The sequence below is a fragment of the Spea bombifrons genome, chromosome 3, assembly GCF_027358695.1.
Source record: "Spea bombifrons isolate aSpeBom1 chromosome 3, aSpeBom1.2.pri, whole genome shotgun sequence".
Taxonomy (NCBI): domain Eukaryota; kingdom Metazoa; phylum Chordata; class Amphibia; order Anura; family Pelobatidae; genus Spea; species Spea bombifrons.
In genome coordinates this window covers 33295260-33308256 of record NC_071089.1, presented here as the reverse complement: position 1 = coordinate 33308256, position 12997 = coordinate 33295260, and the positions used below count along the sequence as shown (strand labels likewise).

General features: G+C 36.9%; 1 protein-coding gene across 1 annotated transcript in view; it reads right to left on the bottom strand.

Moving 5' to 3' along the window:
- The window catches only part of OPRM1 (opioid receptor mu 1), a 34330-nt gene extending 21881 nt beyond the window's left edge, over positions 1–12449 (bottom strand). Inside the window, exon 1 of the mRNA XM_053460014.1 lies at positions 12080–12449. Within this exon, the coding sequence (XP_053315989.1) occupies positions 12080–12366 (287 nt within the window). The 5' untranslated portion in view covers positions 12367–12449. The remainder of the gene's footprint in view (positions 1–12079) is intronic.
- Between the last annotated feature and the right edge of the window lie 548 nt (positions 12450–12997).

Genomic DNA, 12997 nt, shown 5'->3' with positions numbered 1-12997 from the left:
AGATTTTTGAATTACCATGAATTGGGATTGTGTATAAAGTGCCATGCAATATGATTTAAAGTACATTTAAATAGGCCTTTGTTGACAAACCAGAGACTTTTATATAGAAAGTGAAATGTATGTATATATATATATACAGTATCTCACAAAAGTGAGTACACCCCTCACATTTTTGGAAATATATTTTTTTGTTATTATTATTATTTATTATATTATTATATTTTTTCATGTGACAACACTACAGAAATGACACTCTGCTACAATGTAAAGTAGTGAGTGTACAGCCTGTATAACAGTGTAAATTTGCTGTCCCCTCAAAATAACTCAACACACAGCCATTAATGTCTAACACCTTGGCAACACAAGTGAGTACACCCCTAAGTGGAAATGTCCAAATTGGTCCCAATTAGCCATTTCCTCTCCCCGGTGTCATGTGACTCGTTAGTGTTACAATGTCTAAGGTGTGACTGGGGAGCAGAAGAAGATTGCCAAGACCCTGAAACTGAGCTGCAGAACTGTGGGCTAGACCATCCAGTGGTTTCACAGGACAGGTTCCACTCAGAACAGGCCTTGCCATGGTCAACCAAAGATGTTGAATGCACGTGCTCAGCGCCGTATCCAGAGGTTGTCTTTGGAAAATAGATGTATGAGTGCTGCCAGCATTGCTGCAGAGGTTGAAGGGATGAGGGTCAGCCTGTCAGTGCTCAGACCATACGCCGCACACTGCATCAAATTGGCTCAGAAGGAAGCCTCTTCCAAAGATGATGCACAAGAAAGCCAGCAAACAGTTTGCTGACGACAAGCAGACTAAGAACATGGATTACTGGAACCATGTCCTGTGGTCCGATGAGACCAAGATAAACTTAGTTGCATGAGTGCTGCCGGCACTGGGGAGCTACAGTTCATTGAGGGAACCATGAATGCCAACATGTACTGTGACATCCTGAAGCAGAGCTTGATCCCCTCCCTTTGGAGACTGTGACGCAGGGCAGTATTCCAGCATGATAACGACCCCAAACACACCTTCAAGATGCCCACTTCCTTGCAAAAGAAGCGGGGGTAAATGTGATGGACTGGCCAAGCATCTGTGGGGCATCCTGAAACAGAAGGTGGGGTAGCGCAAGCTAACATCCACCAGCTCCGTGATGTCGTCATGGAGGAGTGGAAGAGGACTCCAGTGGCAACCTGTGAAACTCCATGCCCAAGTGGGTTAAGGCAGTGCTGGAAAATATTGACACTTTGGGCTCAATGTGGACATTTTCACTTAGGGGTATACTCACTTTTGTTTCCGAGGTGTTAGACATTAATGGCTGTGTGTTGAGTTATTTTGAGGGGACAGCAAATTTACTCTGTTATACAGGCTGTACACTCACTACTTTACATTGTAGCAGAGTGTCATTTCTTCAGTGTTGTATAATAAAATAAACTTTTGTGAGAGACTGTAAATATATGTAGAGAGAGAGAGTATATATATATATATATATATATATATATATATACGTGTGTGTACTGTATATCATATTTGCTGAAATAACTATAAATTATGTTGACACTATTCATTATATAAATGAAAAGAAATATCAATAAACATGGAGTACGGTACATTAGGCCACTATGTATGTTATCTAAATATATGTGTGAAAACAACTTGCAGGCTCTGTAATGCAAGTGCACCACAAGTAGCCAACATAGTTGACAAATGACACATTATATTGTGTCAAAAAGGGTAATAAGATGAAATAATATCTGTAACAGTACGCATACAGTACTGGTATGGATTTGACAACACTAATGCATCTTAGTTATTGTCAGAAGCACTTGACAAGTAATGTGACAATATAGAACAAATGTACATCTAGATCATAGCATATACTTCTGTACCACAACTGAAACATGTGCCATAAAAAAGAAATAAGATTAGCTTATATAATTATGATTAAACATCATCTACAAATTAATGTTTCTTTAGGAACCTAAAATACTACATACCATATATTTTAGTATAACTGCAATCTAAGTAAATAAAACGTAATTCTAAATCAAAGATAAGACAGTGCATGAATCCTAAGTACATTAAGTAAGATTGGCACAGATGGTTGGTTTGAGCACAGCCCTATTTGAATTGCTTGCTGCAGAGAACTTATTCATAAGTCAAAAGTAGGGCTACCCACATCTGCTCCTAGTGCCATCAGAAAAGTCAATATGGTATTTTGTGGGACAGCTGGAATGAGGATAAGATGGGATTGAGTTGCCATGGAAACCAACAAAATGTTTAAAACTGTATTTCAAGTTAGATTTAAATCCTGGGAGGTCATGTAGAGACATCACACAAGAATCACGAAGTCATTCTTTGAGGGACAGAATGATAGAATTTAAATATATTTTTAAGTTATATAAATGCTAAGAACTATCTCTTAATAGCATGCTGAATAAAATTTGGCAGACAGAACATTAAATGTGTACCATTAAGCACCACGGATGTATTGTTACCTCAGACACCCTGGTGGATAAGTGGAAAATTGCAAGTTAAACACTTCAAAAATGTGAGACAGTAGACGGTTTGATAGTGCTCCTTGACGTACCAAAAATCGACTTATCATTTAATAAATGGACAGTTATATAGTGAAGATTAAAATATGCAGATTGATTAGAATGTCATTTTAAACCAAGGATTTTTCTTCTAGCTAACGTTATGTCAAATTGGGAACTGTTTTTGATATTTATACAATAAGTTGCATTTGAAATGGTTATTGTTCATCATCAGTGGTGAAGTGTGGGCTCTGTAAGCATAGTGTGCATGAACGTCCATGTATAAACTAGCGCATAAGGCACTGAAAATACAAGCTTATGCAATTTGTCATTGAGATTCATGGAGTATAGCCCTTACATACTGAATATGTTACAGGAACTTATAGGGCAGCTACTTTTAAATAATAGAAATAGCCTTGATTTATTTTTACGTACAATCAGAACAGAGATGGCCTCTGTCTCCATTATATAAGTAGGTGCCTTTTAATGGTAATATTCTCCCTCTTTTTTATTTATTTCTGTGAAATGTGTTGGGTAAGTAAGATTTAAATTACTTAAAGTGAGGGGTGAGTGGCAAGGGGCAAAAGCAACTGTATGTTGAGTGGGCAGACTTTGAGAATAGGACACTGAACCAATAATTGGCTATCAAACCAGCAGCCTCAGATCCAAAACCAGTCCATGTTTGGTTATCATGGTTTGGTTATCAATGTTGTTGTATATTTTTCATAAAATAACATATCCTAAATAACTAACTAAGAAAATTAACACATAGGAAATACATTTTTAGGTAAATCACTCAGCGTTAAAAAGTTCTAGAACAATGTCTCCTTGGAAAAAGATGAAGCAAATAGAGCTTTTGAAACCTACTGCACCATGTGGCACTTTAGTTAAATCTTGATCGTTCGTAAGTAAATAAATCATCGGAAATGTTTTGTAACCGTTCTAGAATAATAATGGCAATCCATAGAGCATTTATATGAAAACAATAACATATCAGGATCGAAATGCCTATTATTTCAAATGTCAAAAATGGTCTTAACACTTAACTAGGCCTCCGCGCACTGTTCATTGTATAGAATATAATAGTTTCATGGGGTGAATCGTATATTTGGCGGCTGACAAAAGATGAATGCACGTTAATAAAAATCAACGGGAGAGCTAAACTCTTAAAAGTAGGTAAGTTTAAAATGAAATGTTTATCACATCAAGGAATAATCCAGCTATTCACACCATAAGAAAACTGTTTACGACATTAATACTGTTTTCTATACAAAAAATTTGTTGCCACGTTTTTGGCTTATTTTATTTTGCCTGTTTGCATTTTATTCTTGATTCAACCATTAACATTTTTGATTGTCTCCATTTTTACTTTTACAGAGATTTCAAGTTCAGATGTCCTTCCATATGTACTTCTTACAAATCCATTTTAATTATTTTAATACCAGACAGCAATGCTCTTTTTGCCTAGGGGACCTGTTGTCAGGGCCGGCCGAAGGCTTAACGCCGCCTGGGGCGAAGTTTAAAATGCCGCCCCCCCCCCGCCGACGCCGGGGGTGGGGGCGGCATTTTAAACTTCGCCGACGCCATAATCTACCCCCCTCCCCCGGTACTTACCTTTAAACAGTCCTGCGGCGAGTCTCCCTGCTCTGCCACGGTGCCGGCTTGTAATGCTGAGCGCCGGAAATTGACGGCACTTCCGGCGCTCTGCATTACAAGCCGGCACCGAGACCGAACAGGGAGACTCGCCGCAGAGGAGAGAGAGAGAGGGGCGCCGAGCGGGTAAGCGAAAACCACTCGGTGCCCCTCTCTCTCTCCTCCGTTTCAAACAACAAACAACAAAAAAGCGCTTGGGGCGGCAAAGTGCCGCCCCTTCTAAAGTAGGGCCGGCTCTGCCTGTTGTGTAACTGTGGCACTGTCTTGCACAACACCTTTCTGTTTTACAAAGCTGGTTTCATAACTTTATAGTGATCAACCTCAAATAGCACCAAGAGTTTACTAACTTGCGTCTCGGCTTTTATTATACCCTTGCTTTCCAGGGATAACAAATTACTCTGAATACACCTTCCATTATTTCCATTTGAAGTTCTGCCTTGATTTCACATATTATGTAAACCCATATACACCGGTGTACCACTCTCACTGGAAACATTGTATAAAGCGCCACCTCACGAGACTGGCCGCTCATGAAATGGTTCTTAACCTTTATTCTAACAGTATGGCTTTTATGTTTTTTTCTGTATTCTGCATAATTAATAACTCTACCTTTACACGTATATATGTATAATTAACTTATATGTTGTATATAGATTACTAGGATCCCAGCTAGAAAACAGGGAATACATCTACTTGTACTGGGAATTTCAATCCCCTAAAAAAACAGAGAGGCCTATAGCAAACAAATCAATACCTCAATGGGCAGAACTTTAATATAAATAATAAAATAGTGTTTAATAATAATAAACAGAAATAGAATGTCTGGCCAGACTACGCCACAGGACGCGTTGCCAAAAAAACCTTCTCCTGCAAAATGGCGCATTATGGGGTAAAAATTACCACACAAAACATACTTTTGCATGTTTATCATATAGCTCTATGGATTTAAAAGCTTATTGGAGCATCATTACTATGACAGGACAGTCATAGCTCAGCACATAGAAAACAACCCTGCATATAATGCTTTAAGATGGCTAGTCTTTCAACGTCTTCAGACTGCTTTACTTTTATAGACTGAATGTTTTGTTCCTTCGACTGTCTCTTGGTATCTTCCACTTAATGTGCTATGTGTCAAAATCTGCCCAAAGACAAATTGTTTGCTAATTTATTCCAGTTTGCAAAATAGCACATTAGTGATTTCACCACATCTGATAATGAAAGATGCATCCTCTCAATTGCTGAATTTGTTGTAGGAACATGCACCATCAGCGTCAAAATGTTAGCTATATCTCCAAGGGCTGTATCGTAAATCCAAAAAGATCTTCCTCTAATACTGTCTGCCAATGCAGCAGGGACACAGAATATTATATCTGACTCGAGGAAAATTTAGTAGCCCTGGAATGAATTCATATTACTCTAAAGCAATTAAACAGAAAGTACATCTATCCCAAAGTACATCTATCCCAAAAAACAAACACGTCTTCGTTTTCTTCCTTTTATTTAATGCCATGTACTGTGATAGATCCATAACAAGATTTTGTGTGTGTGTGTGTGTGTATATATATATATATATATATATATATATATATATATATATACTGTATATATATACTGTATATATATATATATATATATATATATACTGTATATATATATATATATATATATATATATACTGTATATATGATATTGCATCTGCATGTATAAAAAATGCAAGGAAGACCACACATTTATTGGTAATAATACTTTATTCAATTCTGTTAACAGAAAGATGGAAAATCCTATACTAGAGACAAGCCCTTCTAGATGGCCCAACAATACAGTGGCCCAGATATAAGAATGAAACACACACGTTCTCCCAAAAATATTAGGCACATTAGTTAGTCTTGTATATTGTATTAAGACTCACATAATGTGCACAAACACTCACCTTTATAGGGGGTACCAAGGTAAGCAGGATCCACCCGTAGCAGAAATGCACCCCTATGCAACTTGCCTAGAGTAGGGAGCACCAGAGATAATTGTACTAATAATGATAGCAAAATTCAATCATACACGGTGCCCTATGACTTTAGCCAGCTACTGCTGCAGGCTTTAATTTTCTCTTTAGTTTTATCATCCTCTATCTTAAAGCCTCTGATTGATTCAGGAAGAAAACTCTTGTTAGGTAGTCTTAACAGGTAGCAAACAATTCTCAGTACCCAAAGAGATAATGAAAAAATAAGTTTCATTATTTTGGAAGTAAGGAAATATGTAAGTCGGTAAAGGGGAAAGCATTGGGAGAGAATAATGGTGATGGAAGAGGTGATGCCATAACAATATGGAGCTATAGGGGAACAATAGGTTGATTTCAGAGTCATATAAAATAACGGGATGATGACTTAATGGTACAAGATTATCTAATGTATGGAAATGAAATAGATGCATAGTCTATGGAGTGGGATTAAATATGTGGGATCATAGGAGGCGTAGAGTGGTAACATGTGGAAGAAATAAACAAAATAGATTTGGAGTCATGGATGTGAAGAGATATTTAAATCTCACATAGAGGAGAACAAGTAAATTAGCAAAACGAAATAAATACACTGATCATCCTTAACCCCTTAAGGACCAGGCTGTGTTTTACCTTTTGTACCATTGGGACCGAGGCTGTTTTAACACTTTTGCGGTGTTCGTGTTTAGATGTAATTTTCTCTTCACTCATTTAGTGAACCCACACAAATTATATGTTGTTTTTTCAGCACAAGAAGGGCTTTCTTCAGATACCATTGTTTTAATCATATTATCTAATTTTCCATAAAAAAATAATAAAATATGATGAAAAATGTAAAAAAAAAACACATTTTCTGACTTTTACCCCAAAAATCTTTTACTCATCCAAAAAAGCTAATGAAAAAACCTACTAAATATATTCTACTATTTGTCCTGAGTTTAGAAATACCCAATGTTTTTATGTTTTTTTGCTTTTTTCTGCACGTTATGGAGCATTAAGTACAAGTAGCATTTTGCTATTTCAAAACCATTTTTTCCAAATCTGGTAATTCTTCCCCCCATGTGCCATTTCGGGTATCTTTGAAGCCGGCCAATGCAATTTACCCCATCAAATCATATATTTTTGAAAACTAGACACCCCAAGGTATTTCAAATGCTACAATTTTAACTCTTTCCATGCACTAATTCTACCATCAGCCTTTGTCAAACTTTGTGGTAGTAATTTATTTTGTGTTTTTTTATCGCTAAAATTGCTCTTCAGGTATGGATTTACAGCTCCTGGTATACATCACTTTCAAACAACACCCCAATATGTGTTCAGCAACATCTCCCGAGTACAGTGATACCCCTCATGCATGGGTTTGTTGAGTTGTTTGGGAGGTAAAACGCCACATTTAGGAAGTGCACATTTTTTAACTTGGAACTTTTACCTCTGGTCATTCTGCCCCCATGTCCTAATAGGACCATCTTTGAAGCCGGCTAATTCAATTTACCCCATCAAACCATATATTTTTGAAAACTAGACACCCCAAGGTATTTCAAATGCTAGTATTTTAACCCTTTCCATGCATGAGATTCTACCACCAGCCTTTGCCACACTTTGTGTTAGTATTTTTTTGGTATTTTTTTTTTTACACAAATTGTACTTTGGGTATACATTTATAGCTCCAGGTATACGTCACTATCAAACAACACCCTAATATGTGTTCAACAACATCTCTCGAGTACAGTGATACCACCAATGCATGGGTTTGACTGCTGTTTGGGGTTAAAAGGCCACATTTGGGAAGTGCGCTTTTTTTCCCCTATTTTGGTCAGTCTGTGCCTATGCCCTATCTTTGAGCCTGGCCACTACAATTTACCTCATAAAACCATATATTTTTGAAAACTAGACACCCCAAGGTACTTAAAATGGTAGTATTTAACCCTTTCCATGCATCAGATTCTACCACCAGCCTTTGCCACACTTTGTGGTAGTATTTTTTTTTGTATTTTTTTCACACAAATTGTACTTTGGGTATAAATTTATAGCTCTAGGTATACGTCACTATCAAACAACACCCTAATATGTGTTCAGGAACATCTCCCGAGTTCAGTCATACCCCACATGTATGGGTTTGTCTGGTGTTTGGGGTTAAAATGCCACATTTTGGAAGTGCGCTTTTTTTCCCCCCATTTCGGTCAGTCTGTGCCTATGCCCTATCTTTGAGCCCGGCCACTCCAATTTACCCCATCAAACCATTCATTTTTTTAAATTAGACACCCCTTGGGTATTTGAAATGCTTTTATTTAAATTTTTCCATGTCAGTGCTAATTTTAGCACTTGCTCATAATAATAAACTTTATTTTTTTATTTTATTTATTTTACTCTTTTTGGACTTTTTTTTTTTTACATTTTGCTGGAACTGGATAGTTCCTCTAAAGCATAATAATTTTTAAATGTTACCATGTTTTTTTTAAGCTTTTTCTTTTTTTCCTTTTTTTTTTTTTTATATATTTTTTTTTTTAATATTTTCCTAATCACATAGTGATTAGAAAGCTGGGCTCCATTGACTTGTATGGTTGAATGCAGTATCTGTATTCAACCTGCAAGTGGAGCCAGAGTTCACTAGAGGGTCTGGAGACCGTCTAGCCAACTTTTAAAACTTTATTATTCTTTTTCCCGGGCCGCCGCCATCTTGCGGATGGCGAAGACAACGTGCAGCTGCGGCTGTGACCGCTCTCCGGAGCGGTCACAGCCCACCCAGAGGTAAGTGTTTGGTGTCGCTGGATGCCTCCTGATTGACAATGTATGGCGGCTGTTGACGCCAGACATGGCCCATCATGCCGATCTCGGTGTTGCTGAATGCCTCGACATCGAGGCATTACAGCAACACCGTTTAAGCTTAGAAAGTGATCGTTGATCACTTTCTAAGCTTGTTTAAGTCTCATGACGTGTCAGGCACGTCATAGGTCGTTAAGTGACCGTTTTGCATGACGTGCCTGACCCGGCAATGGACGTTAAGGGGTTAATATTTTTGTGTGGAAAAAATAATACAGTCATGTTAAACGAGAGTAAAACAAAGACATTTTACATTTACATTTGTTATGACAAATGTTTTGCTGAGAATGAAATTAGATGTATCTTTGTTGTAGGAGTGAGACTAGTATAATGTATTAAAAGTGTGTCTGTAAGAGAAGGGGGGCCTAGTATATTCTTGGCCTGTAGTACACAACTCCAGGCCTCAAGGTTCGCAAATATGCCACAAATTAACCTGGTAGATGAAACTTGTTTTCAGGCAAGGATTCACAGAATTCCTGGACTGTTTGTGGTCCTTGAAGGGGAGTCGTGTACCCTGCTCTAGTGTTCTAGTCATATAACTAGCAATGGACATCAAGTGAGTCTTCAACATCATTGTGTTTCGTTGACTATATAATTGTTCTTCCTGTAGTGATGTAGCATGAAATGCATTTTCTATCTTGTACTGTGGGTAAGATTTGTATTTTATAATCTAAAACAAAATAAAAAAATAGAATAATTAACTCTATATTATTTTATTTGGGATTTTGATAAACAAATTGCTGTACATGAAGCCATATCTTACTGATATGGGTCACAGTTTACAAATGCACCAATATCAAATTAAATAAACGTGGTAGAACAATTGTGAGGTCAATACAACTCTTGAAAGCTGATGATATATGTCACCCAAGGCAGAGTGTCAAGCAAACTTTATTCCAGCTTTAATTTTAGAAGTGATGACAATTTTTGGTGACGCCCATTTTTTCCTACCAATTTTGCCAATTTGTATTGTCAATACACGCAGAAAAGTCATCTATAATTGCTGCAGATATCTGGACCAGAAAAGACATCTGACCAGCAAAAACAGATACATGTGGATGTGAAGGATGAAGCCCATCAGCTTAAGTGAGATGTAAAATAAAAATATAAGTGGCTTACATAACTAAGTTTTAAAATAACATACAACTGGTACATAGATTAATAGTAATATGTGAAAATATTTTTCTCATTTTAGTAATTAACAACTGAGCCAAATATTCTAATGTTGATTAGGCAAGGTTTGTAGTTTATTAGACAATATTATTTGGTGCTGTTCAATTAATGGGTCCAAACTGGGAATGAACAAATTAAAATGGAAGTTTCATTACTAATAACATGGATGATGGTAGAACACTTTTAGTATTTTTTTTTTTTTAAAAAAAGCTCTTTATATACCAGAAACACTGTTATCCATGTTTCGCCACTGAGACAAATCATTTTTTGTGTATGTTTGATACTCTGCCAAAGATATTTATTACAACTCCGAAAATCTTGTTAAGATTTCCAAATATGATTTCCTACAATGTATGATTTCCTAAACCTACTCATATTGAGTTTGTTGTTTCCACCTTCCTTGTTACTATATCAGAAAAGATACTGATGTACACAGAACTACTTTTTTCTCTATTGTAAAATGTATATAATGTCAATAAAACAGCCACAAATTATTTGATTGCTTTTTACTTATTTCCAACTATTGTACATGATAGAAGGTAGAAAACTAACAATACCCTAATAATCTATTTTGTGCTTTTTGGTTTCAGCAAAGACTATTAAAAAAAAAAATCCCTTCTGACACACACTGGTCTTTATTTCAATCCTTTTATTGTGGGATTAAAAAAATATAATTTATTTCAATTTTCTGGAGCTTTGGAAAAGGGGATGTTTTGTAACTTCACCTAATAATGTGTATCTAACAATTTTATAATTTTGACATATATAAACAATAGTATAGTTACACACATTTTCAGCAAATATGCTTTATTATACAGTGAACTGTGGTTTTGCTATATATAACTATATACACATAAAAAGGTATTTATGACCTTTTTGTATGTGTGTGGGTATACATATACATTATATGTACAAATTGTCAATATACTCTTTCTCTCTATACATAATATATATATATATATATATATATATATATATGTATATATATATATATATATATATTTTCTTAAACTGAAAATGTAACCGTGATTTTTCTTAGAAGCTTTAACGTTGATAATGGATCTAAAGACATAGGGTTTTCTTGCATGCACCCAATGTATTCTAGTATTTCGATACATTCACTGTAAGCACTCGCACAACACAGGAGTTATAACTACGATCAATAGATGGCGCTGTTTACATATAATTGGCTGGGCTACGTGCGCTCCTCAGAACATGCTAAACACATATATCCTTAATTTGTAATTAAAGACAATTTTCGAGACATAGAAGACAACAATATATTAGAAAATAAGAAAAATGCAGGCACACCTAACAAGTTCCCTCTACTATTTCCTGTTTAATATATTGGGAAATAAAACATTTAGATCCATGAAAAAAAAAACATTTAAAATATCATCATGCATGTTATAACATGTAAAAACAAATCTGAATAGTGTATAAGACAATGAAAACAAAGGTTGCCACAAAGTGACACAGAATGTGGGGAAGTGAACACAAGTAAGCGACTGTAAAACTTTGTATACTCTATATGCAAAGATCCTAGAAACAGTCTCTAAACTTCCTACTCAAGAAGATGTCTTGTTCCCCTTCTGTAGACAGCTGACCAACCTATAAGACTCCAATTCAACTATATTGTGAAATGTAAAAAAAAATGCAGCATTTCTTTAATGCCCAAATTCTCAAGCCTAAAAAGTCAGTTTATTATTTGACATATGTGAGACGCCCTCAAGGATATTGGAGTACACCTGACCTGCTAAGATGTCCTAATTAAGTACAGGAGTGATTGATTTGCATCTCAAGGCTCATGGATGAGATGGAATAAACACGGTCTAGTGATTCTTGTGTTGTGTTGAGGGCAGGCACAAAAGTAGAGGGTCACTGAAAAAATGGTTACATTAAACTGCTTACCTGACGATAACATACATGACCAGGACATTTCCGAAAAGCCCAACCACGCAGATCATAGAGTAGAGAGCTGTGATGATAATTGCTATGATGATAGAGTTGGTGTCCTCGCTGTAGGTATCTGGCCGGTTGCACAGGTAGGACTGGTTTCCATCCAGCCTAGTAGAATTCCCCATGGTACCATATGGACATCTCATGGCGTGTAGGGAGCCATCGAACCCCACGCCGCCAATTGTGCTGTTAAGAAGAGTGTCAGCAGATGACAAGGAGATGTTCAATGTATTGTCCATTTTGACAACAGTAAGATGTACTTTCGAGGTGAGACGGGCTAGGATACGACTGCTATACCTAAAGTCCCTTCAGCCTCTCTCACATCTTCTTCTTCCTCCTCCTCTTTTTCTACTCCCCCTTCTCTCTCTCTCCCCCCCCTCCTCTGAACCTTTCAGCCAGCGGCAAGCAACCAGGCAATGGCAGAGGTGGCAAAACAAGCGCCGCTGCCGCTTCTAAGTAGTGGTCTGCCCTGCCGTGTGCAACGTGCCTGTGTTTCTCTTCCAAAGCAGGAGAAGACCTACCTGCTCCATCGACATCTACACCACGCCTCTGCTTCTCATCATCGCCAGTTTTTACAACCCTCATACACGAAGGGTTCATTTGACAAGGTAGAAGAAGATTGTATTACCAGGAGTGATGAACGGCCCACAATCATTCATAATATCATCCTTGGAGGTGAAGGCAACTGCATCCTGTCAAATCCACTGCTTTCCTATGACTATCATCAGAAAGCATTGAATGTAGCTTCACTGCTTTATTACCATTTTTAAAATCTCTACTGACCATTAAAATAAATATCATCTACATCTGCATCAAACATGTTGACTCTTCAAGTGACCAAGGTTGATCAAGGGGTTGGATACATCCTTG